Source organism: Ovis canadensis, chromosome 11, assembly GCF_042477335.2.
Source record: "Ovis canadensis isolate MfBH-ARS-UI-01 breed Bighorn chromosome 11, ARS-UI_OviCan_v2, whole genome shotgun sequence".
Classification (NCBI taxonomy): Eukaryota; Metazoa; Chordata; class Mammalia; order Artiodactyla; family Bovidae; genus Ovis; species Ovis canadensis.
In genome coordinates, this window is record NC_091255.1 from 19,677,360 (window position 1) to 19,703,532 (window position 26,173).

The 26,173-nt window shown below is 38.3% G+C and overlaps 1 protein-coding gene across 2 annotated transcripts in view; it reads left to right on the forward strand.

Moving 5' to 3' along the window:
• The window catches only part of BRIP1 (BRCA1 interacting DNA helicase 1), a 191,900-nt gene that overhangs the window by 88,756 nt on the left and 76,971 nt on the right, over nt 1-26,173 (forward strand). For both annotated transcript variants that reach the window (XM_069602688.1, XM_069602687.1), the window contains one exon: nt 914-1,075. In XM_069602688.1, coding sequence (XP_069458789.1) covers nt 914-1,075 — 162 coding nt within the window. The remainder of the gene's footprint in view (nt 1-913; nt 1,076-26,173) is intronic.

Consider the following 26,173-nt stretch of genomic DNA (forward strand, 5'->3'; position numbering starts at 1 on the left):
CTGATTTTCTGTGACCATAGATCTTTGAGCATCAGGGAATTTATGAAACAGTAGTTCCTGTCATAAGTGAATCTTAGAGACTTACCTATAAAATATGGTGTGTGCGTGCTCAGTTGCTTAATCATGCTGGACTGTTTGTGATTCCATGGATGGGAGCCCGCCAGGCTCCTCTGTCCATGGTATTCTTCAGGCAAGAATACTGGAGTGGGTTGCTGTCCTCCTCCAGGCGATCTTCCTGACTCAGGGATTGAGTCTGCATCTTCTGCATTTGCAGACAGATTCTCTACATCTGAGCCACCTGGGAAGCCCGTAGCAGATGGTACCATCCCTCATGTCTTATTTTGGATTCATTTCTAACTTACTCATTTCCTTTGTTCCCAAGATCCAACAAAATTCTGTTACATGGTTAATTTTGTAAAGGTATTGAGGAAATAAGTAAAACCTAATTTCTGTCATTCTGAGAATTCAGTCTGCCTGAAGAACTTTAGGTAGACTTTAGTTCTAAAGTAAAACGTCTATGAATTAAATCTGGGCTTCCCAGGTGGTGCAGTGGCAAAGAATCTGTCTGCCAATGCAGGAGACTCAAATTTGATCTGTAGGTTGGGAAGATCTCCTGGAGGAGAAAATGGCAACCCACTCCAGCATTCTTACCTAGAAAATTCCATGGACAGAGAAGCCTGGCAGTCTACAGTTCATAGGGTCGCGAAGAATTGGACAAGACTGAGTGACTGAGCGCCCTTGCATACATAACTAATTAAAGATAATAGGAAAAAGCCCGACAATTTAAAAATAAATTTTCTCTAAAGTCATTGCTTGATCTTTTTTTGACATACACAATTAAGGCTCCCAACTAAATGCTAATTTGCCTGCCTTATTTTGGTATAACTCTAATACTGACATACTTATATTCTAGGTTTGGGTTGGCACCATTGGGTCAGGGCCCAAGGGTCGCAATCTCTGTGCTACCTTCCAGCACACGGAAACATTTGAATTCCAGGATGAAGTGGGAGCTCTTTTGTTATCTGTGTGCCAGACTGTTAGCCAAGGAATTTTGTGTTTCCTGCCATCTTATAAGGTAAGGGAATATTTTTGTTTACTTTTGCCTTTGAATAATCATATGGTATTACCATGATAAGCTTCCTAGGATCAGATGCAACAGAGTAATTACAGTTTTTTAAGCATCATATGTTATTTTGCTTTTTATTGGATAAGATACTGCCTGCTTATTCTGTCACTGTTTTACTTGGATGTCCAAAAGACTGAAAGTGTTCAAGTTTTTTAATGGGCTGTTTTTGTATATGTGATTTTTATTCCTTGGGGCAACTTGATATTTTCTGATTAAAGGAAAAAGGATCATTATTTTTCACTTTGATAAACTAGACTATTTGAAAATTTCAAAATATGAATTTAAAATATGATTTTCTTTAATGCCCATCTAAAAAGATATATTTGGCTAGGAAAAAAAACGGTTTTTCTTGTTTTTAGAGTCATTCTGAGTTTTAATATTTTCAGGAGTTCAATTGAGTTATATAGTATATTTTAGTCCTCCTAATACTCAAAGCATTAAAACCACATATAATTTCCTGAGAGTATTATCATACTTTGTGAAAATCTAAGCTAAATTTCAGTGTAGAGGTGGTGTTCCCTTTTCTTTTTTCATAGGAAGTTATTATATATATAAGGACAGTAGTGTAATATACTTGAATGACAGTATTGATACCTTTCGCTCTTCTGTTGTCTTTCCCTCTCTATACATACTGCTGTGGTCTGATGTGTCCCCCCAGATTTCATATGTTGAAATCCTAGCCCCCAAAGATAATGACATTTGGAAGTAGAGTCTTTGAGAGATGCTTAAGGCATGGTGATATAGTCCTTATGAATAGAATTAATGACTTAAAAAGAAGCTCCAGCGAGATTTCTTGTCCTTTCTACCATATGAGGTCACAGCGAGAAGGTGCCACCGTGATCCAGGAAGAGGGCCTTCACCAAACATGACTATGCTGGTGCCTTGATTTTGTACTTTACAGCAATCAGAACTGTGATAAATTTCTGTTGTTTATAAGCCACTCGATTCCTGACATTTTGTTATAGTAGCTGGAATGGGACTAAGACACATACTTTGTTACCCAAAGGTACAGTAAATACTGTAGATAAACTGAAGGAATTACTCTCAGGAGAAATTGAATCAGATAGGTTTCTTTTTTTTTTCCCAAGATATCTAAAAATGAAATGGACATAAACATATTGAAAATTCTTATTACAAAGCAATATTTATTACAGAGTGTGAACATCTATCCCAGAAGTTATGTGAAGGAAAACTAATACTTAAGCCTGAACTAAGGAGAAGCAAGCACATTAAGAAACCTTTTAAATTAACACAACAATGTAAATCAACTATGCTTTAATAAAATTTTAAAGAAATAAAACCTTTTTATATTTTCCAGTCACAATCACAAAAAGTAAGCCTGGAAATGCCCAGTTAAGTTAATGAACAATTTCACTTTTTGTTAGTCTTCAACAAAGTTTTTAATTACTGATTCAATTTTAATAGCTTTTAATGTCTTCAGATTTTCTGTTTCTTTATGATTCAGTTTGTAGATTGTTTGTTTCTTAGAATCCATCCATTTTATCTAGGTTATCCAGTTTCTTACCTTATCTTAGTTTTAGGTTGTTTGCTTTTCTTTTTCTTACTCCTTCAGGTGTAATAGTAGGTTTACTGGTTTAAAATCTTTGTTTTTTTCAAGTGTGTGATTATAGCTATAAATTTTCCTCTTAGCAGTGCTTTTTTTGTGTCCCGTAAATTTTGTGTTTTCATTTTCATATTTGTAAGATATTTTCTAGTTTCTGTTGTGAGTTCTTCTTTGACCTATTGATTGTTTAAGAATTGTGTTGTTTGGGTTCCTTATATTTGTGAATTTTCTAGCTTTCTTTTTATTATTTATTACTACTTTTAGTCCATTGTGATTAGAAAAGATATTTTATATGATTTCAGTCTTTTAAATTTTAGTATGACTTGTTTTGTGGACTAGTGTGTGGTCTCTCCTGGAAAATACACCTCGTGCATTTGGAGAAAATGTGTATTCTGTTGTTGGGTGGTGTTCTATATATGTCTGTTAGGTCCAGTTGGTTTACAGTGTTCAGATTCTCTATTTCACTGTTTATCTCTGTCCAGTTCATATTCATTATTGGAAGTGAAAAATTGAAATCTCTGTTACTGTAGGATTAGCAGTTTCTCCCTTCAACTCTGTCATTGTTTGCTTCATATGTCTTGGGAGTTCTGGGTTTGGTTTTTGTTTACAGTTGTTATACGTTCTTCATGAATTGACCCTTTTATCGATATGTAATATCCCTTGTCTCATAACAACTTTTGATATATTTGTCTCAAACTGGTAATGGCATCCTAACTTTCTTTTGGTTATTATTTGTATGGAATCTCTTTTTCCATCCTTTCATTTTTGACCTCCACATCTTTAAATCTGAAGTGAATCTCTTTCTGTTTTGAGGTATAAGTTTATAGTATTATGTTAGTTTCAGGTATATAGCACAGTGTGTTTTTTGCAAATTATATTCCATTATAAGTTATTACAAGATGTTGGGTATAATTCCTAGTTCTATGTTGCTTATCCATTTTATTTATAGTGGTGTGAACCTGTCAATAAACTCAATCGATTGTTATCAACATATAGTTGGATCACTTATTTTTATAATCCATTCTGCTATATCTGCTTTTTGATGGGAGAGTTTAATTCACTTACTTTTAAATTAATAAATGATAAGAACATACTTTTTTTTCTGACTGTGGAACTGACTGTGGCTCAGATCATGAACTCCTTATTGACAATTCAGACTTAAAGAAACTAGGGAAAACCACTAGAAATTCAGGTATGACCTAAACAAATCCCTTACAATTATACAGAGGAAGTAACAAATAGATTCAGGGATTAGATCTGATAAGCAGAGTGCCTGAAGATCTATGAACAGAGGTTCTTGACATTGTACAAGAGGCAGTGATCAAGACCACCCCATGAAAAAGAAATGCAAAAACAAAATGGTTGTTGGAGGAGGCCTTACAAATAGCTATGAAGAGAAACTGAAAGGCAAGGACAAAAGAAAAGATATACCCATTTGAATGCAGAGTTCCACAGAATAGCAAGGAGAGATAAGAAACCCTTCCTCAGTGATCAATGCAAAGAAATAGAGGAAAACAATAGAAGAGGAAAGACTAGAGATCTTTTCAAGAAAATTGGAGATACCAAGAGAACTTTTCATGCAAAGACAGGCACAATAAAGGACAGAAATGGTATGGACCTAACAGAAGATATTAAGAAGAGTTGGCAAGAATACACAAAAGAACTATACAAAAGAGATCTTCATGACTTAGATAATCACAATGGTGTGATCACTCACCTAGAGCCAGACAACCTGGAATGTGAAGTCAAGTGGGCCTTAGGAAGCATCCCTATGAACAAAGCTAGTGGAGGTGATAGAATTCCAGATGAGCTATTTCCAATCCTAAAAGATGATGCTGTGAAAATGCTGCACTCAATATGCCAGCAACTTTGGAAAACTCAGCAGTGGCCACAGGACTGGAAAAGGTCAGTTATCATTCCAATCCCAAAGAAAGGCAATGCCAAAGAATGCTCAAACAAACCCACAGTTGCACTCATCTCACATGCTAGTGAAGTAATGCTCAAAATTCTCCAAGCCAGGCTTCAGCAATACGTGAACCGTGAACTTCCAGATGTTCAAGCTGGATTTAAAAAAGGCAGAGGAGTTCAGTTCAGTTCAGCCGCTCAGTCTTGTCCGACTCTTTGAGACCTCATGAATTGCAGCATGCCACGCATCCCTGTCCATCACCATCTCCTGGAGTTCAGTCAAACTCACGTCCATCGAGTCGGTGATGCCATCCGGCCATCTCATCCTCTGTCGTACCCTTTTCCTCCTGCCCCCAATCCCTCCCAGCGTCAGAGTCTTTTCCAATGAGTCAGCTCTTTGCACAAGGTGGCCAAAGTACTGAAGTTTCAGCTTTAGCATCATTCCTTCCAAAGAACACCCAGGGTTGATCTCCTTTAGAATGGACTGGTTGGATCTCCTTGCAGTCCAAGGGACTCTCAAGAGTCTTCTCCAACACCACAGTTCAAAAGCATCAATTCTTCGGTCTCAGCCTTCTTCACAGTCCAACTCTCGCATCCATACATGACCACTGAAAAAACCATAGCCTTGACTAGACAGACATTTGTTGGTAAAGTAATGTCTCTGCTTTTCAATATGCTGTCTAGGTTGGTCATAACTTTTCTTCCAAGGAGTAAGAGTCTTTTAATTTCATGGGTACAGTCACCATCTGCAGTGATTTTGGAGCCCCCCAAAATAACGTCTGACACTGTTTCTACTGTTTCCCCATCTATTTCCCATGAAGTGATGGGACCAGATGCCATATCGTCATTTTCTGAATGTTGAGCTTTAAGCCAACTTTTCACTCTCCTCTTTCACTTTCATCAAGAGGCTTTTTAGTTCCTCTTCACTTTCTGCCATAAAAGTGGTATCATCTGCATATCTGAGGTTATTGTTATTTCTCCCAGCAATCTTGATTCCAGCTTGTGCTTCTTCCAGCCCAGCATTTCTCATGATGTACTCTGCATAGAAGTTAAATAAGCAGGGTGATAATATGCAGCCTTGACATACTCCTTTTTCTATTTGGAACCAATCTGTTATTCCATGTCCAGTTCTAACTGTTGCTTCCTGACCTGCTTATAGGTTTCTCAAGAGGCAGGTCAGGTGGTATCAGGTGGTCCGGTATTCCTATCTCTTTCAGAATTTTCCACAGTTTATTGTGATCTACACAGTCAAAGGCTTTGGCATAGTCAATAAAGCAGAAATAGATGTTTTTCTGGAAGTCTCTTGATTTTTCCATGATCCAGCGGATGTTGGATATTTGATCTCTGGTTCCTCTGCCTTTTCTAAAACCAGCTTGAACATTTGGAAGTTCACAGTTCACGTATTGCTGAAGCCTGGCTTGGAGAATTTTGAGCATTACTTTACTAGCGTGTGAGATGAGTGCAATTGTGTGGTAGTTTGTACATTCTTTGGCATTGCCTTTCTTTGGGATTGGAATGGAAACTGACCCTTTCCGGTCCTGTGGCCACTGCTGAGTTTTCCAAATTTTCTGGCATATTGAGTGCAGCACTTTAACAGCATCATCTTTGAGGATTTGAAATAGCTCAACTGGAATTCCATCACTTCCACTAGCTTTGTTCATAGGGATGCTTCCTAAGGCCCACTTGACTTCACATTCCAGGATGTCTGGCTCTAGAGGAGTGATCATACCATCGTGATTATCCGGGTCGTGAAGCTCTGTTTTGTACAGTTCTTCTGTGTATTCTTGCCACCTCTTCTTAATATCTTCTGCTTCTGTTAGTTCTATACCATTTCTGTCCTTTATCGAGCCCATCCTTGCATGAAATGTACCCTTGGTATCTCTAACTTTCTTGAGAGCTCTAGTCTTTCCCATTCGTTGTTTTCCTCGATTTCTTTGCATTGATCTTTGAGGAAGACTTTCTTATCTCTTCTCGCTATTCTTTGGAACTCTGCATTCAGATGCTTGTATCTTTCCTTTTCTCCTTTGCTTTTTGCTTCTCTTCTTTTCACAGCTATTTGTAAGGCCTCCTTAGACAGCCATTTTGCTTTTTTGTATTTCTTTTCCATGGGGATGGTCTTGATCCCTGTCTTCTATACAGTGTCACGAACCTCCATCCATAGTTCAACAGGCACTTTATCTATCAGATCTAGTCCCTTAAATCTATTTCTCACTTCCGCTGTATAATCATAAGGGATTTCATTTAGGTCATCCCTGAATGGTCTAGTGGTTTTCCCTACTTTCTTCCATTTAAGTCTGAATGTGGCAATAAGGAGTTCATGATCTGAGCCACAGTCAGCTCCTGGTCTTGTTTTTGCTGACTGTATAGAGCTTCTCCATCTTTGGATGCAAAGAAGATAATCTGATTTTGGTGTTGACCATCTGCTGATGTCCATGTGTAGAGTCTTCTCTTGTGTTGTTGGAAGGGGGTGTTATGACCAGTGCGTTCTCTTGGCAAAACTCTATTAGCCTTTGCCCTGCTTCATTCCATATTCCAAGGCCAAATTTGCCTGTTACTCCATGTGTTTCTTGACTTCCTACTTTTGCATTCCAGTCCCCTATAATGAAAAGGACATCTCTTTTGGGTGTTAGTTCTAAAAGGTCTTGTAGGTCTTCATAGAACCATTCAACATCAGCTTCTTCAGCGTTACTGATTGGGGCATAGACTTGGATTACTGTAATATTGAATTGTTTGCCCTGGAGATGAACAGAGATCATTCTGTCGTTTTTGAGATTGCATCCAAGTACTGCATTTCAGACTCTTTTGTTGACCATGATGGCTACTCCATTTCTTCTGAGGGATTCCTGCTCGCAGTAGCAGATACAATGGTCATCTGAGTTAAATTCACCCATTCCAGTCCATTTTAGTTCGCTGATTCCTAGAATGTCGACGTTCACTCTTGCCCTGTCCTGTTTGACCACTTCTAATTTGCCTTGATTCATGGGCCTCTTTAATTAATGAATAATATGTCTGTATATACAGCATTAAGATCAGAATGGTATTAACATCTAATATTATGGCATAATGGACATAATTGATAAAATACGGTTTTGTTTTATAGATGTATAACATATCTAAATATATGTTAAAACATATCTAAATATAATGACATTGTAAACAACTTCTATGAAAACATCAATAGCTATGACGATAAATCAACTGAAGTTTATAGGCATTAGCCCTTTTTATTTTTTTGATTCTTTATCATTAATAAGCTGCTAGGGCCAGGGCTTCCCCAGTGACTCAGCAGTAACTTCGCGGGCAACGCAGGAGATGCAGGTTTGATTCCTGGGTCGGGAAGGTCCCTTGGAGTTGGAAATGGGAACCTACTCCAGTATTCTTGCCTGGAAAATTCCATGGACATAGGAGCCTGCTAGGGTACAGTCCATGGGGTTGCAAAGAGCAGGACATGACTGAGCACACACACATGCTATTGATTTTTCTGAGATACATAAGATCCATAGTTTAGTGTATATTTACCATTGTTTAGTGTATATTTATCTTGTCTTGTAACAATAAAAAAAAAATCTCAAAAATGACAATTGTAATCTGGCTTCCTAGTAAAAGTACATTTTCTAAATAAATGAAAATTTAAGTAAAATTTTTAAAGTGTTGGCTTTATTATAATAAACATTGCATAATTAGATGTTACTTTGATAGAATTTTAATACCATATAATTATACCATATGGTTGTAAAAAGATCCACAATCTATGAGTTGTTGCAGGTTTTTTTTCCGTGTGATTAACATACTAAAAATGTATTTATCATGAGATATGAAACTAAAGACATAAAAAAGTTTGAAAGTTTAATGTCTTACTGAGAGTAATTCAGTTCAGTTCATTCGCTCTGTCGTGTCTGACTCTTTGCGACCCCATGTACTGCAGCATGTCTTGCTTCCATGTCCATCACCAACTCCTGGAGCTTGCTCAACCTCATGTCCATCGAGTTGGTGATGCCATCCAACCATCTCAGTCTCTGTCATCCTCTTCTCTTCCTGTCTTCAATCTTTTCCAGCATCAGAATCTTTTCCAGTGAGTCAGTTCTTCACATCAGGTGGCCAAAGTATTGGAGTTTCAGCTTCAGCCTCAGTCCTTCAGTGAATATTCAGGACTGATTTACTTGAGGATGGACTGGTTTGATCTCCTTGCTGTCCAAGGGGCTCTTACTTCTTTATAAATAAAAAATATATTTAAAACAAATCCAGTGAAGAATCAATATTCTGGCACAGAGGAGAAAAGTTTTGTTAATTTATAGTATTTAGATAGTTCCTACTATCTAATTACTCATTTTGAGTCCTGTTGCATTTTATTAAATCTTAAATTTTTGAAAATTCAGAAGCCTTCGGATTGTTTTTCCTTTATTAAAATTTTTTCTTAGTCTCAGATGGAGCTTCCTTTCTATTTTTATAGAGAAACCTTTTGTTTGAGATATAATTCCCATACCCTTTTTTACAAGGGTACAATTCTGTGGGTTTTAGTACATTTACAAAGTTATACAACCATCACCACTGTCTAATTTCAGAACAATTTCTCCACCCCTTAAAGAAAGCTCTTATCCAGTAGCAGCTACTTCCCATTCCTACCTCCCTATAACTTGTAACCACTAATCTACTTTCTGTTTCTATTGATTTTCCTTTTCCAGATGTTTCATGTGAATGAAGTCATACAATATGTGGCTTTTATGTGTGACTTAGCATAATATTTTAGCATGTAGTTGGATCATTCCGCTGATCTCTGCCTCTTAATGAGTGTTTGCTCCATTTAAATTTAATGTAATTATGGGGCTTCCCTGGGTAAAGATTCTGGTAAAGAATCTGCCTGCAGTGCAGGAGACCTGGGTCTGATCCCTGGGTCAGGAAGATCCTCTGGAAAAGGAAATGGCAACCCACTCTAGTATTCTTGCCTGGAGAATTTCGTGGACAGAGGAGCCTAGTGGGCTACAATCCATGGGATCTCAAAGAGTCAAACACAGCTAAGCTACTAACACACACACATTGATAAGATCGTTCTTACATTTGTGACTTTACTGTTTGTTTTCTGTATGTTACGTTTCCCTCCTCCTATTCCTCCACTGGGACTGCCCCTGTGACTCATTGGTAAAGAATCCTCCTGCAACACAGGAGCCTCAGGAGACATGGGTTCAATTTCTGGGTTGGGGAGATTCCTCTGGAGAGTTCCATGTACAGAGGCGCCTGGCAAGCTACAATCCATGGGGTTGCAAAGAGTTGGACGTGACTGAAGGGACTTGGCATGCACTCATTTCTCCATTACTACCTTTTCTGTTAAATATATATTTTCTAATGTGCCATTTAAATTTTTCTAGTATGACCTTTTAATTCCCTTAGTGTGTTAATTGCTCAGTTGTGTCTGACTTTTTGCAACCTCATGGACTGTAGCCCACCAGGCTCCTCTGTCCTAGGGATTTCCCAGGCAAGAATACCGGAGTGAGTAGACACTGCCAACCCAGGGATTGAACTCAGGTCTCCTGCATTGCAGGCAGATTCTTTACCATCTGAGCCATCAGGGTTAACTGATTTTAATGGTGGCTCAGATGGTAAAGAATGTGCCTGCCATGCAAGAGACCTGGGTCAGGAAGACCCCCTGGAGAAGTGAATGGCTACCCACTCCAGTATTATTGCCTGGAGGCAATATGGACAGAGGAGCTTGGTTGACTACTGTTCATGGGGTCGCAAAGAGTTGGACATGACTGAGTGACTAACACTTTAATTCCTTAGCATTTCTTTTACTGTATATTTTTGAGTTATCTTCTTAATGGTTGTCCTGGGAATTAAAATAAACAGTTTATAAACTGTAGTTTGAATTGGTACTAATATAATTTTAATAGCATGTGAAGACTTTGATCTTTTTAAGTTCTACTTTCTTTGTGCTGTTATTGTCATAAGATCATGTGTTTATACATTGTTGCCTGTCAAAACAGATTTATAATTATTGCTTTATACATATGTCTTTTAAATGAGACAAGAGACAAAAATTTACAAACTATATTTATACTGCCTTTTTATATTTACCTATGTTACTATCTTCACCAGTACTCTTTAATTCTTTGTGTAGATTTTTAGTTACTGTCTGGTGTCCCTAAACACTCATTCTTTTATTATTTAATTAATTTTTGGTTGCCCTGGGTGTTCATTTCTTCACGTGGACTTTTCTCTAGTTGCAGAGAACTGGGGCTACTCTATAGTTGTTGTGTGCGGGCTTCGCATTGCGGTGGCTTCTCTTAGAGAGCGCAGGCTTTAGGGCGCCCAGGCTTCAGTAGCTGCAGCATGGAGGCTCAGTAGTTGTGGTGTGTGGGCTTCATTGCTCTGCAGCATGTGGAATCTCCCTGGACCAGGGTTCGAACCTGTGTCCCCTGCATTGACAGGTGGATTCTTATCCACTGCACTGCCTGGAAAGTCACCTAAACACTCATTCTTAAGTAGTCTGCCCTGCAGCTCTCTCAGTTGTAGTCCATTGTCATTATCCTGGGGCCCTGTTGATGTGATGGTAAGGTGTTGGGAACCGGGAAGCATCATCTAATTTTTCAGTTAAGTCTCAGTCTTTTAGTGGCCCTGTGTCCCTGGACTGTATCCTTTCCATATGTTTCTCAGCTCTTTATTCATTTCCTTAGATAAGATAGGAAGTCCAGCGGGAGCTGAAGTTTGGGTAAATTTCCTTTCCCCCAGTTTGGATAAGGCTCTGGCAGTCTTTTCCCTTTACTGGGAGACTGGCCTGAGTTATGGAGAATGCTTTGAGTGTATTCGAAATGGCTTGTTTTCTCCTCTGTCTGTCAGAAAGGAGAGGGTTTTTCTTTACTCTTTACTGTGAAAACCTTGGTAGGGGATTGTTTCTGGAGATAATAACTACAAAAATTTGGGGACTCCCTAAGGATGTGGTCTCTAGGAGTTTCTCACTATTACACTGGTATACACTATGCCTTCAGCAATTTGTCAAAATTATCTTTTAAGCATTCCTGCCAATAATGGTTTTAGTGTCCTCCTCTTCCAGTAAGCAGTTCTCAGTCTATGATTCTCAGTATTTACTGTCTCTCCAGTTTTTAGGATAGCAATTTGTCTTATGACCTTAGTTCTCTGATGTGTCCAAGTCATTGATTTTCAGTTTCTTCAGCTTTTTTCTTAGTGTAAGATGGGTGTGATGACTTGTGAGTTCTTTACATTGGAGCTGGAAGTAGAAGTCCTAATTTTATCTTTGAAAATGTATTTTCAGCTGAATTTCAGAATGGAGATATAATTCACCTAAAAGACAAACCCAACAAATTGTAAGTGTCTTTGCATCTTTGTCGACTGTTACACATTACAATGGCTAAAGTCATTGAATGTCCTCTCTTTTGCATTTTGAAGGGGTTTGACATTGGACTTGCAGAAGACATGAGAGCTGACATTTGAATTTATTTTGAGGGGAAATTTGGGACATACAAATTTAAGTTTTCAAATCACATTGCAGTGGTAAATAATTTTTTCCTGTATGTCTAGATAATTGCAATCCATGATTTATTTAAAACTTTACTCTTTCACTGAAAGAAAAAGAATTTCCTTTTATTACAAACTACAATATTTGTGTAAGGATGAAAGTGGAAAAGTCATTCTAGATCCACCCCCCCACCCCACTTCTTTCAGAGCCTTCTGAAGTAACTAAATATTGTAATAGATTCATGAAGAGTACCATTCCTCCACTAAGATCAACTTGATTTAGACTCTCTATTGTCATTTAACTGGTGGCACCACTGCCTTAGAACTCTCTGAGAGATCATTTTTATGGATAGAAGAGTTTTTAAACTATTTTTATAGATAGAAAAGTTTCCATTAATTTTGAAAAGTGACTCTCTGGTGCCAAAGTAGCAACTTGGACCTTTATATTTGTACATTGCAGAGTCTGATTTTCTTTTACATTTTTATGGGTAAAAACCATTTTCCCTGAGGGAACATTTTGCATTCACCACTGAATGTCAGATAAGGAATAAAATGCAAAATGTTTCAGTCTCTAGTTACAATTTTTGTCAATATTGTTTAGTAGTAAATGTGTATGTTGAGAAGTTTGTAATGCTACTAGTTTGATGTTCCTGATTTTTAAGTTGTACTACATTTAAAGGAGAAACCAGATTGTTCCATGTAAAACGTTTTTCTGTTTTCTTATTTAGACCCTTGATATGTCAGTAGATTATGGATTTGCCTTATTGTGAGTGATCAACTGATTCTTTTTAAGGAATGTCGGTCGGACACGACTGAGCGACTTCACTTTCACTTTTCACTTTCATGCATTGGAGAAGGAGATGGCAGCCCACTCCAGTGTTCTTGCCTGGAGAATCCCAGGGACGGGGGAACCTGGTGGGCTGCCGTCTATGGGGTTGCAGAGTCAGAAAAGACTGACGTGACTTAGCAGTAGCAGCAGCAGGGAGGTTGTACGTCACTGAGAACTAAGGAGTAGTACTTAAGAACTTCTGTTCTTTTTTATTCATTCATTTGTTTATTTCATTATTGTGTTCATTTAACAAACATTTATTGGGCACATATTACATTCTGGGTAGAAAATTCACATAACTTGGACAAGGTCATATGTTTAGTGAAGGGACTTGCCTGAGAACTCTTGATTTTCTAGTCTAATGCTGTCTTCATAATAGTATTTCTAGAGTTTGATATTTGAAATATAGTTGATCTGGTAAGTATTAATTTAATCCAGTTTTTATTTAGGGCAATATATACATGTATTCAAATACCTACATATTGGTATATTTCAGTATTTATATTTACTTTGCACATTTGGCTCTGCTTGTAAGCTAAACTATTATTGTTAGGGAGATACTATAAGAGGAGTAGAAAAACTGCTTTAATGAGTAAGTGATCCAGTATTCTGAAAAATAAAGTAATTAGAAAGTAGTTGTTTCAATAACAATTTTTGTTGCTTTGTTTTGTCTTATATGCACATATAGAATCATTTATCAGTTCAGTTCAGTTACTTAGTTATGTGTGACTCTTTGTGACCCCATGGACTGCAGCATGCCAGGCTTCCCTGTGCATCACCAACTCCCTGAGTTCACTCAAACTCAAGTCTAAAACTCATGTCATTTATACCCTTTGTCTATAAATAACATGCATAGATCTAGTTCCAAAAAAGCCTTATGAAAATATATTGGTTATATCTATATCTGATTCACTTTGCTATACACCAGAAACTGGCAGAAGTTAAGATTGAGCTAGAGTCAAGGATGGCCAAGTAACCTATTTGGCAGAGGATCAACTAATAGATCTAGAAACTGCATTCATTCCAACTACTTTTGCATCCCTCACTCCCCAACATTGGTTCTATATTTTCCATGGATAAAAGCATAATTAAAGAAAGCATTTTGGGGGAAATAATAGGCAAATTGGTTGAATTTAACTTATTAATTTATTGCACGTTTCTGTACTAAAGCAATTATTTGAACTTGGTATGGGTTAGACAAAGTCCCAGCAAATTTGGAAAACTCAGCAGTGGCTGCAGGGCTAGAAAAGGTCAGTTTTCATTCATCCCTAAGAAAGGCAATGCCAAAGAATGTTCATTTAGTTCAATTCGGTTCAGTCCCTCAGTCGTGTCTGACTCTTTCAGACCCCATGAATCACAGCACGCCAGGCCTCCCTGTCCATCACCAACTCCCTGAGTTCATTCAAACTCAAGTCCATTGAGTCAGTGATGCCATCCAGCCATCTCATCCTCTGTCGTCCCCTTCTCCTCCTGCCCCCGATCCCTCCCAACATCACAGTCTTTTACAATGAGTCAACTCTTCGCATGAGGTGGCAAAAATATTGGAGTTTCAGCTTTAGCATCGGTCTTTCCAATGAACACTGATCTCCTTTAGGATGGACTGGTTGGATCTTTTTGCAGTCCAAGGGACTCTCAAGAGTCTTCTCCAACACCACAGTTCAAAAGCATCAATTCTTCGGTGCTCAGCTTTCTTCACATCCAGCTCTCACATCCATACAAAAATGTACATACGACCATACAATTGTACTCATCTCACACGCTAGCAAAGTAATGCTCAAAATTCTCCAAGTCTGGCTTCAGCAATACGTGAACTGTGAACTTCCAGATTTTCAAGCTGTATCTAGAAAAGGCAGAGAAACCAGAGATCAAATTGCTAACATCCACTGGATCAGAGAAAAAGCAAGAGAATTCCAGAAAAACATCTACTTCTGCTTCATTTACTACGCTAAAGCCTTTGACTATGTGGATCACAACAAACTGTGGAAAATTCAAGAGACGGAAATACCAGCCTCCTGAGAAGTCTGTATGCAGGTCAAGAAACAACATTTAGAACCAGACATGGAAGAACAGACTGGTTCTAAATTGGGAAAGGAGTACGTCAGGCTGTATATTCAGCCTGCTTATTGAACTTATATGCAGAGTACATCATGCAAAATGCCAGGCTGGATGAAGCACAAGTTGGAATCAAGATTGTCAGGAGAAATATCAATAACCTCAGATATACAAATGACACCACCCTTTCGGCAGAAAGCAAAGAGGACCTAAAGAGCGAGCCTCTTGATGAAAGTGAAAGAGGAGAGTGAAAAAGCTGACTTAAAACTCAGCCTTCAGAAAATGAAGATCATGGCATTCGGTCCCATCACTTCATGACAAATGGTTGGGGGAACAATGGAAACAATGATAGACTATTTTTTGGGGTCTCCAAAATCACTGAAAATGGTGAATGCAGCCATGAAATTAAAAGATGCTTACTCTTTGGAAAAAAGGCTATGACAAACCTAGACAGCATATTAAAAAGCAGAGACATTACTTTGCTGACAATGGTCCGTCTAGTGAAAGCTATGATTTTTCCAGTACTCATGTATGGATGTGAGAGCTAAGAAAGCTGAGGGCAAAAGAGCTGATGATTTTGAACTGTGGTATTGGAGAAGACTACTAAGAGTAACTTGGACTGCAAGGAGAGCCAACCTGTCCATCCTCAAGGATATCAGTCCTGAATATTCATTGGAAGAACTGATGTTGAAGCTGAAACTCCAGTACTTTGGCCACCTGATGCAAGAGCTGATTCATTAGAAAAGACCCTGATGCTGGGAAAGATTGAAGGTGGGAGGAGAAGGAGACGACAGAATGAGATGGTTGGATGGCATCACCAATTTGATGGACATGAGTTTGGGCAAGCTCCGGGAGTTGGTGATGGACAGGGAAGCCTGGTGTGTTGCAGTCCATGGGTTGCAGAGTTGGACTTGATTGAGTGGCTGAGCTGAACTGATCTGAGACAAAGTTTGGAGGCTTCAGGCGTTCATCTTTGTTACAGTCTTTTTTTGTTGTTGTTACAGTCTTATGTCCAGCTATAGAGACCAATGTATTTTTTCCTTTTGGCTGACAATTTCAGATTGGCAACTTTTGAATTTAGGTGATTTGGGTGTTGTCAGGTGTTGTCAGGTGGGAAATTACCTTGATGCAATGGTTACCGCCAGATAACACTCATCAGGTAGGCTGTCCCAAAGGTAATGGGATAGAGAAGCTAACAGACACCTTAAGATGCTTCAGCCGCAAAGTTTATTGAAGTGAGTTTAAAACATACACTTAGAAGTAGAAGGAAAGAGTTAAGGGTAAGCTAACACATATAGGATAGAGGTACAAGTGGGTGGAAATAAGCATATTACCTTAATCCTGGGTTGTGCAATGTTCATGTGTCTTGTGTTTCAGTTTCTGCCACACCAGCATTCCTTGCTGGTACTGTTGCTACAGAGACTAGAAATGAGTTTGAGCCACCTGGCCCAATAGATGGGAAGTGCTCAAGGCTAATGACACAGTCTCACCTTATTAAAGAAGAGCAGGGGCAAGTGTACTTGGTCACAACTATAGCCCACTGATTAGCCTGCTGAGCAGCTATGGCTTTTACTTGCCTTTCTTGGGAAGGGGATATATGGGGCCAGGATGGGTGTCATCAGTGCGTGACTGAATTAAGATTTCATGAATTAAAGAAAAAGATTTCATGAATAACTGAATGTTTCATATGCGTCAGATATATTTAGTGTATCTTGACTGTTTGGTGCTTTATGTATATACAGCATGTCTTGAACACTTAGCGTCTTCTTGATCCAACTATCCCTTTCTGTTTATATTCATACATATATACTGAACTTATTATATCTGTTTAACATGTCCTATATGTTTTCAACTTCTATGTATGGTTTAAACATCTTATGATTTTCATATATATGTTTGGTTTCTTGTTTTTTATAATAGAATTGAATATTCTCAAATAATACAACAAATAGAAAGTCCAGATGTGAATTCTCTCAATATCTTGTCTTCACTTTTTTAATATAATTATATTTATTTATTTTTTGGCTCTGCTGGGTCTTTGTTTATGCATGGGCTTGGTGCCAGATTCTCAAGGATTATCACATTTTAAAACTCTTTCAAAAGATATGACATTTTCTATAGGACATAGTGAATGAACGCTTAAAGCCCATACCAGTGCATTGGTATTTGCCTTGGTAGAAAGTATATTTCTGAAGAGTTGTTAGATATAGCATATTCCTCAGTTACTTGGTTCAGGTAATGTAGCTTGAAGATGGTATAACTAGGAAATTGTGGTAACATTACAGATCATGAAGGGAAATATATCAAGGAAAAGATTCTATGGATAGCAGCTTAATGTTGAAAATCTATTGATTACATAATATTTTTGAAAAATTTTTAGTGTATTTTTACATTCACAGAATTGAGTGATCAGTACAGAGAACTTCTGTACTAGCCTCACACATGCATAACCTCTGACATTATTGATTTACTTGTGCTCAGTTACTCAGTCTTGTTCAACTCTTTGCAACCCCATAGACTGTAGCCTGCCAGACTCCTCTGTCCATGGAATTTTCCAGGCAAGGATACTGGGACAGGTTGCCATTTCCTACTCCAGTGGATCTTCCCGACCCAGGGATCCAACCTCCGTCTCTTACGTCTCCTGCATTGACAGGCGGATTATGTACCACTGTGCACATTATCAATATTCCCTACCAAAATGCTGCCTTTATTATACTGATGGCCTTATATTGACACATCATTACCATTTGAAGCCCATAGTTTAAAGTAGAGTTGCCCTTGTTATTATATATTGAATAACACTTAGAGAATTAGTTTTTATAAATGTGTAATGACATGTTTCCATCATTATAGTATCGTGCAGAGTAGTTTCACTGCCTTCGAAATGTGTGCTCTGCCTGTACATTCCTCCCTCCTCCCAACACATAGCAACCTCAGATCTTTTTACTAATTTCAAAGTTTTGCCTTTTTCAGAATATGATGTAGTTGGAATCATGTAATATGTAGCCTTCTCAGATTAGCATCTTTCACTTAGTAATATGCACTTAAGTTTCGTCCATGTCTTTTCATGGCTTGAATAGCTCATTTCTTTTTAGTGTAAACTATTATCGTTTGGACCACAGTTTGTCCATTTACCTACTGAGGAGTTTGTCAATTACGAATGGAGCTACTGTAAACATCTGTGTGTAGGTTTTTAAGTGGATGTAAGTTTTCAGTCTATCTGGGTAAATATCAGGGAGCATAATTGCTGGATTGCCTGGTAGCTCAGCTGGTAAAGAATCTGCCAGCAACACAGGAGACCCCAGTTCAATTCCTGAGTCAGGAAGATCTGCTGGAGAAGAGATAGGCTACCCAATCCAGTATTCTTGGGCTTCCCTTGTGGCTCAACTGGTAAAGAATCTGCCTGTGATGTGGGAAACCTGCGTTCGATCCCTGGGTTGGGAAGATCCCCTGGAGAAGAGAATGGCTACACACTCCAGTATTCTGGCCTGGAGAATTGGGGTTGCAAAGAATCGAACATGACTGAGCATCTCTCACTTTAACTTTTAACTTTTATGGTAAGTGTAGGGGCTTCCCTGGTGCCTCAGTTGGTAAAGAATCTGCCTGCAGTGCAGGAGACTTGCCTGCAGCACAGGAGATGTGGGTTTGATCCCTGGCTCAGGAAGATCCCCTGAAGCAGGAAATGGCAACCCACTCCAGTATTCTTGCTGGAGAATCCCAGGGTTAGAGGAGCCTGGTTGGCCACAGTCCATGGGGTTGCAAGAGTCAGACAAAACTTAGCGCCTAAACCACAACCACCAATCATGGTAGGTATATATTTGCCAAATTGTCTTTCAGTGTCTATACTATTAGGTATTCCCACCAGATACTTCGGTCTTGTCATTGGTTTAGATTTTGGTCATTCTAATAAGTGTGTTGTGCTGTCTTGTTGTTTTGACTTGCAGTTTCCTGCTGACCTAAAATGTGGAATGTCTTTTCATATGCTTATTGACCATCAGTATATTTTCTTTAGTGTGGTGACTGTTCAGGTCTTTGGCTCGTCTATCAATCAGGTCGTTTTCTTATTGTTGAATTTTAGAAGTTTTTTGTATATTTTGCATTGTTATTGTTGTTCAGTAGTACAGTCGTGTCTGACTCTGTGCAATCCCATGGACTGTGGCATGCCAGGTTTCCTGTCCTTCACCATCTCCCAGAGTTTGCTTAAACTCATGCCCATTGAGTTGGTTGTTCTTGGTCAGATGTGACTTTTGCCCAGAATTATATTTTCTCCCCATCTGTGGCTTGTTTTCTCATCTATTTATTTAATGCTACTTCTTCTATTAACTTTGGTTTGGTCCTCATCTTTAAATTATTCTTTTTTTTTAAAAAAATAATTTGTTTTTCTTTGTGGCTGTGCTGAGTCTTTGTTGCTGTGCAGGCTTTTCTCTAGTTGTGGTGTGTAGGCTTCCCATCACGTGGCTTCCCTTGCTGTGGAGCACAGCCTCTAGGACATGCAGGCTTCAGGAGCTGCGGCTCCTGGGCTCTAGAGCAAGGCTCAAGAGCTGAGCGTGAGCTTAGTTGCTCCGCAGCATGTGGGGTTTTCTTGGACCAGGAATGGAGCCTGTATCTTCTACGTTGGCAGACAGATTCTTTACCACTGAGCCACCAGGGAAGCCTTATTCTTAACTGATCTTTCTCCGTTCAGTCTTCCCTCCACCAGTTTTTCCTCCTTATTGATCATGTCGCTCTCCTGTTTAACCCTCAGTAAACCAGTGAAAATAGCCATAACCATTTGTTATTTTTCTTTTTTATAAGTCATGGGAATGATTTATAGAATTAAGAATAAAGTAATAGTTTAAAAATCAACATTATTAAATTTTAAACTTTAAAAAGAGGTTAGACATAACAACACCTCTTTGTAACAAGTAAATTTTGGTGTACTGATATAAAAAAATCAGACACTAATGTTGCATGCCTTTTTTGCAGCAAGTGGGAAGAGACGGTCAGTGTTGCTGTCACAAAATATTGTGTGATGAAGTCCTTCCTGCTGAATAATTAACTGAATGAGACTACCATTGTGTCTTGTCTTTAGACATGTTTGATCACATATCAGTTCTTGAATTTGATCAGTTTTGTGCAGTATATTGTTATCTGATGATTTATAGTCTGAGATTTCACTTACACCATCCAATTTCACCATTGTCACTAGAATTGGAATGTTCCTCAGACTTTTGTCTTCTTATTCATCTAATATTATGATATATCTTTCTCTGTTCATTTCCTTTTCTTTGCTATTTTGGTCATAAATGAAAGTATTTGGTGTCCTCAGTTTTCTAATTTCTGGGAAGATGATGCAGTACTTTGAGCAATACTATGAGAAAAAAGAATGGCAGCCCATTATTGCATCCTCCTAGGTTGTTCCATCATTCTTCTCTTTCTTATTATTTTAAATTTTTTTGAATTATTAGGAATAATGTGATGAGTAATGATGGATAATGATGGAATTATTTGTAGGATATTAAAACCACTGAATGTTTCAAGATGTAGGAGAAGTAATGTCAGTGAGATCCCGTAATATTTCTTAGAATTATAGAAGAGTTCAGTTAACCCTTATGGTGATTACAATATATAATAGGTTTTACCCTATTTTAATAAAGTACATTTTCTCTTGGCTTTTTTTTTGGGGGGGGGAGTGTAGTAAGAAAAAGTGATGGAATATCTTTATAAATAGTTAGAAATGTTGGAAAATGGATATATTGGACCCTAATGATATACCAAGAGTTAAAAACCTTTAGTAATTCCCAGTTTTCTGAAAGATAAAGCTTCAAATCCTTTGCATTTTCTGGAAGCCTTGGTTATTTTTCAGCCTTATGCCAGCAGCACCCATCCTATATATACCCCTTTTTAAAGGCATATTGTATTACTATGAGTGCTTTGAGCTGCCATATATTTTCATACTTGCATAAAAGTGGTAGGGAGAGTTCTAAGATGGCCCCCGCAATTCCTGGCCCCTGGTATATACATGCCTTCCCTCATTTGTTCGGTCAAATGCTAATTAGGTACAGTGAAGGGATATTGCAGTTCAGTTCAGGTCAGTCGCTCAGCCATGTCCAGCTCTTTGCGACCCCATGAGTCGCAGCATGCCAGGCTTCCCTGTCCATCACCAACACCCCGGAGTTCACTCAGACTCACATCCAGCGAGTTGGTGATGCCATCCAGCCATCTCATCCTCTGTTGTCCCCTTTTCCTCCTGCCCCCAATCCCTCCCAGCATCAGAGTCTTTTCCAGTGAGTTGACTTTAAAATCAGTCAGTCAGTTCAGTTGCTCAGTCGTGTCTGACTCTTTGCTGCCCCATGGACTGCAGCACACCAGGCTTCCCTGTCCATCACCAACTTCTGGAACTTACTCAAACTCATGTCCATCGAGTTAGTGATGCTATCCAACCATCTCGTCCTGTGTCATCCCCTTCTCTTCCCACCTTCAATCTTTCCCAGCATCAGGGTCTTTTCTAATGAGTCAGTTCTTCACATCAGGTGGCCAAAGTATTGGAGTTTCAGCTTTAACATCAGTTCTTCCAATGAATATTCAGGACTGATTTCCTTCAGGGTTGATCTCCTTGCAGTCCAAGGGACTCTCAAGAGTCTTCTCCAACACCATAGTTCAAAAGCATCAATTCTTTGGCACTCAGCTTTACATAATCACTTGAACCCTTTAAAAGCAGAGACTTTTCTGAAGCTGGTTGCAGAAGAGAAAGTCAGAGGTATGTGATATCTGGCTAGACTGGAGGAAAGTCACATCCGTGTTAAACTGACTGGTGGGAGGGTGGGGCATATAGCAAGGAATTGCAGGTGGCCTCTGAACTGAGAGCAGTCCTGACTAATGACTAGCATAAAAATGGGAGCAGTTGTCCTACAGCCAATAGGAAGTAAGTTTTGTCAATAACCAGGGACCTTGGAAGAGAACCTGAAGTCCCAGATGACAACTGCAGCCCTGGGAAACAACTTACCCACTTTAGACCCTGAACAGAGAACGCGGTCTGTTTTGTTATGCCTGGACTTCAGATCTCCAGAAACTGAGGTAATAAAATGGGTATTGTTTTTATGCGGCAGCCTGGATGAACCTGGAGGTTATTATGCTAAGTGAAATGAGCCAATCAGAAAAAGACAAGCAATGTATGATTCCATTTGTGTGAGAGACCTAGTCAAATTCATAGAGGCAGAAAGTAGAGGGGAAGCTGTCGGGGGCTCGGGGAGGAAGGGAGTGAGCTGCTTAATGGACACAGTTTCGGTTCTGCAAGGTCAGTAGAGCTTTGGAGGTTGGCTGCGCAATAATGTGAGCATACTTCACACTGTGACCTATACGCTTGAAAATGATTGAGATGGTGAATTTTAAGTTATGTGTATTTACCACAATTTTAAAAATTCCTTGAAAAAGTGAGTCTTATTTTAAGTCACTGGATTTGCAGATAATTTGTTATGCAGCAGTAGTGTTCATGGTGTTGTGTCTGCTTGAAATCCACTCTCTGACTCTTCTATTATCCAGAGACTTTATACTCTCCATCCAGCTCAAAGGTTTACTCTATTAAACCATCCTTAACCCTGAGGCAAAGTTAGTCACTCTTTCCTCTGGCTAACCATACACATCTATAATAGCACTTACACATTGTATTTTATGCATTTTTCATTTAGGTCTTCTCCACTAGACTGTGAAGTGGTATTTTTCCCAAAGCATTTCGCCTTCAAGTTTTATAGTAACAGCTTTATAGTAGATTCAGGTTGGCAATACCTGAAAGTAGTAGCTTTTAGGAAACGTTGCAGGGGTTGCTTCTTATTAATTTTCTTTTCTCAGTCTAAATTATACCCTAGATTCTAATAGTACAGATGCACTGACCTTGTTCAGTTTACTTTAATTATTTGTCTTTTAACAGAGGGATAGAAAATGAGCCCCCCCTTTTTTTAAACTATAATCAGTCTACTCAGGTAAGAAATGAAACGAATAAGTGAATTTATTTATTCTGGTTTCAGCCAGCATTTACTAAGCCAGTACTTCTTGACTCTAAAGTAGCAAAATTGGTTAAATGCATACTTTTTAACCAAATGGTTACTTCAGACATTAATGAACCAATTATATTGATCAGTCAACAGAAATTTGGAATTCATATTTTAAAGAGTTAAGATATGTTTTGTGCTTAAATATCAATTGAGTTCTTATTATTTTCTTTTCAAGAAATTTCAGCAAAGTAGGTGAAGAAATATATGTTATTTCTCATTGTTTTCTTTGAAAAATGTTTCACTGTAAGTATTGTGGATTTTTATTAAAATATATCAATAAATGGCTGTAAATAAGTATATCAGTTGCAGTAATTACTGCAGCTCTGACATTTTCGTAGTCTTCATTCTTTTAATAAATTTGTGAGAAAGAATACTCCTTGTCTGAGACTATAGGAACTTTCATTTCCATGTAGATAGCCAACAACTACAAGCGATGTTCCTTTCACTTCAGGACAGTGTTCCTCCCTATTATTCTTCCTAATGTGAAGAAAGCTGAGCACCGAAGAACTGATGCTTTTGAACTGTGGTGTTGGAGAAGACTCTTGAGGGTCCCTTGGACTGCAAGGAGATCCAATGAGTCCATTCTGAAGGAGATCAGCCCTGGGTTTTCTTTGGAAGGAATGATGCTAAAGCTGAAACTCCAGTACTTTGGCCACCTCATGCAAAGAGTTGACTCATTGGAAAAGACTCTGATGCTGGGAGAGATTGGGGGCAGGAGGAGAAGGGGACGACAGAGGATGGGATGGCTGGATGGCATCACCGACTCGATGGACGTGAGTCAGAGTGAACTCCGGGAGTTGGTGATGGACAGGGAGGCCTGGCGTGCTGCGATTCATGGGGTCGCAGAGTCGGACATGACTGAGCGACTGAACTGAACTGAACTGCACTGAATTACTGACTGCATGCATATTCACTGATAGTTTGATCCTGAACTCTAACCCAGCCTCTTGAGATAACACTAAATAGCTAGAGTATAGGAAGTTGTTTCAATAGAAATGAATATTTTTGGCTTTCTCATATTTTATATTTGGATGCAGCAAGAATTAAGGATATGCCTTTTTCTCCTTCAATTTAAAATGTTATAAAAATATACTACTACTGATTTCTCATTTTTATTTCTATTTTCAAGGAAGTGTGTATTATTCTTAACATAGCCAACTATCAGTACGTATCAACTGAACCAAAGAAAGTAGGTATTTCTTAAATATTAGTACCCCGTGAAATGAATGTGACAAATCATCTTCAGATGGAAAGATATGACAGCTTTTACCTAAGAAATAAATTATGTGAAAAAGATTGCAAAAGATGGTAGTCTGTTTAGGCAGGCCTATTAAAAGCATTAAGGCTTGAGTACTGGCTATTAAAGTGAGTAAATGGCAATATTATAAAGTTAAACACATGCCAAAAAACATTTTCCAGAGGACCAGGATTGTAACAATACCATTAATGAGGGCAAGGAGGTCTTAATGCAATTTACACTTTCTAAAGTTTCAAAAAGAGGCTTTGAGTTAGTGCATTATTAATGTACTGAACATCTGGAACTGTGTAAAAGCTATAGACATTGAGCAAATGCAGGATTTCCCCACTATGTTGCATTCTAACTTACTGCCTCCCTAGTGAGATACTGGTTTTAAAAAGTTTGAAAAAATAAAATGACAATATCCAGATAAGGCATAAACATTCAAAAATGTCTTTTAATTTGTGAGGTCCTACACAAAAAGAGTTTTTCTGAACTTATCAAATCTAAGTGATGTGAATGTCAGTGAGGAGATTAAATCATCTGTATCACTGTACATAGACTAGACTCTCTGTATGTGAATAGCATTTGCTCTTTATGAGCTAAGTAGACTATTTTGTAACAGATTCTTCATATTTACATATGTATGTCAAAACCTGAGAGATGATTCTGTGTCAGTGTACTTTACTCCAGGTTTCTTGATTTTTAGGTGTTTTGTTGGGATACTTAAGAAAATTTTAAAAGTTGAGGGTAGTGGGTATATAGTTCTGTATGAATTTTCTGGCAAGGGGCAAGTAATTAAGATGTATAGATAGCTATTTGAGTGTCACCTGTAATGAGAATGGAAAAACTATAGACCTATTTTTTTTTAACTTAAAACCAAAAATTTGCCACAGACCATTTTCTCCAAGTAATCAGTATGTTCTACACTCTAGATTTGCATATAGCCCCTGTATTATCCTGAAAAGAATTCTGGCTTTTAAAGTACTTTAAAAAAAAAAAAAAAAGAATCTTCATGGAAGAGGTTTACAATAAACACATTGTGTTCTGTGGAAATATTGTCTCATAGTCACCAAATCCCCTGATCCCTTTTTTACAGTGTTCCTGGTACCTCCTTACCTGAACTAGAATCTGGATATACACAGAGGACATGTCATTTTCTTGTCAGTCCTTTCACGTTGTGATTGCTTTTTTTCTCCGTAGTGCCTCAGGATTGGTATCCTATTTATTTTCTATTGCTTTTTCTAAACCATAACCTCTCCATCTTTTTTTGGAAGGAAGGGAAAAAAGAAAGGAAAGGAAAAAGAGAAACTCGCCAACAGAAAACTCTAGTTTCTCAGTTCATGTCTTTTAATCATGTAATCCTTTCTGCTTCATCTTTATTGATATGTTACAGATCACATGAATACTCTTATCAAGGACTTTCACAGCTGACTTTATAGGGAGTTTTTTTTTCCTCCTCCTTTACTACCTTCTCTGATCTTCCATATTTTTTGAACCTTCCTTTTCTATTCATTTGTTAAATTCATTCAACAAATATGTATTGCCCACTTTCTAGGTACTGGACAGTTAGCAGTGAGCAAGACAAACAAAAATCATTCCAGGGGTAAGAGACAGAAAATAAACCAGATATATGGAAAGATTCTTATGTATTAGATGATGCCATGGACCAAATGTTTATACCTTCTCTGTGCTCAAATTCATATGTTGAAACCTTGACCTCTCAGTGTGGCTGTGTTTAGAAATGAAGACTCACAGAAAGTAATTAAGGTTAAATGCAATCATAAGGATAAGAACCTGATCTGATAGCATTAGTGTCTGTACTAGAAGAGATACTGGAAATCTTGCTGTTTCCCCCACAGCATGAGCAAAGAGGAAAAAGTGTGTAAGGATTCAGTAAGGTGGCCATCTGCAAGCCTGGAAGAGAATCTCACCAGGAAATGAAGCAGCCAGCACCTTGATC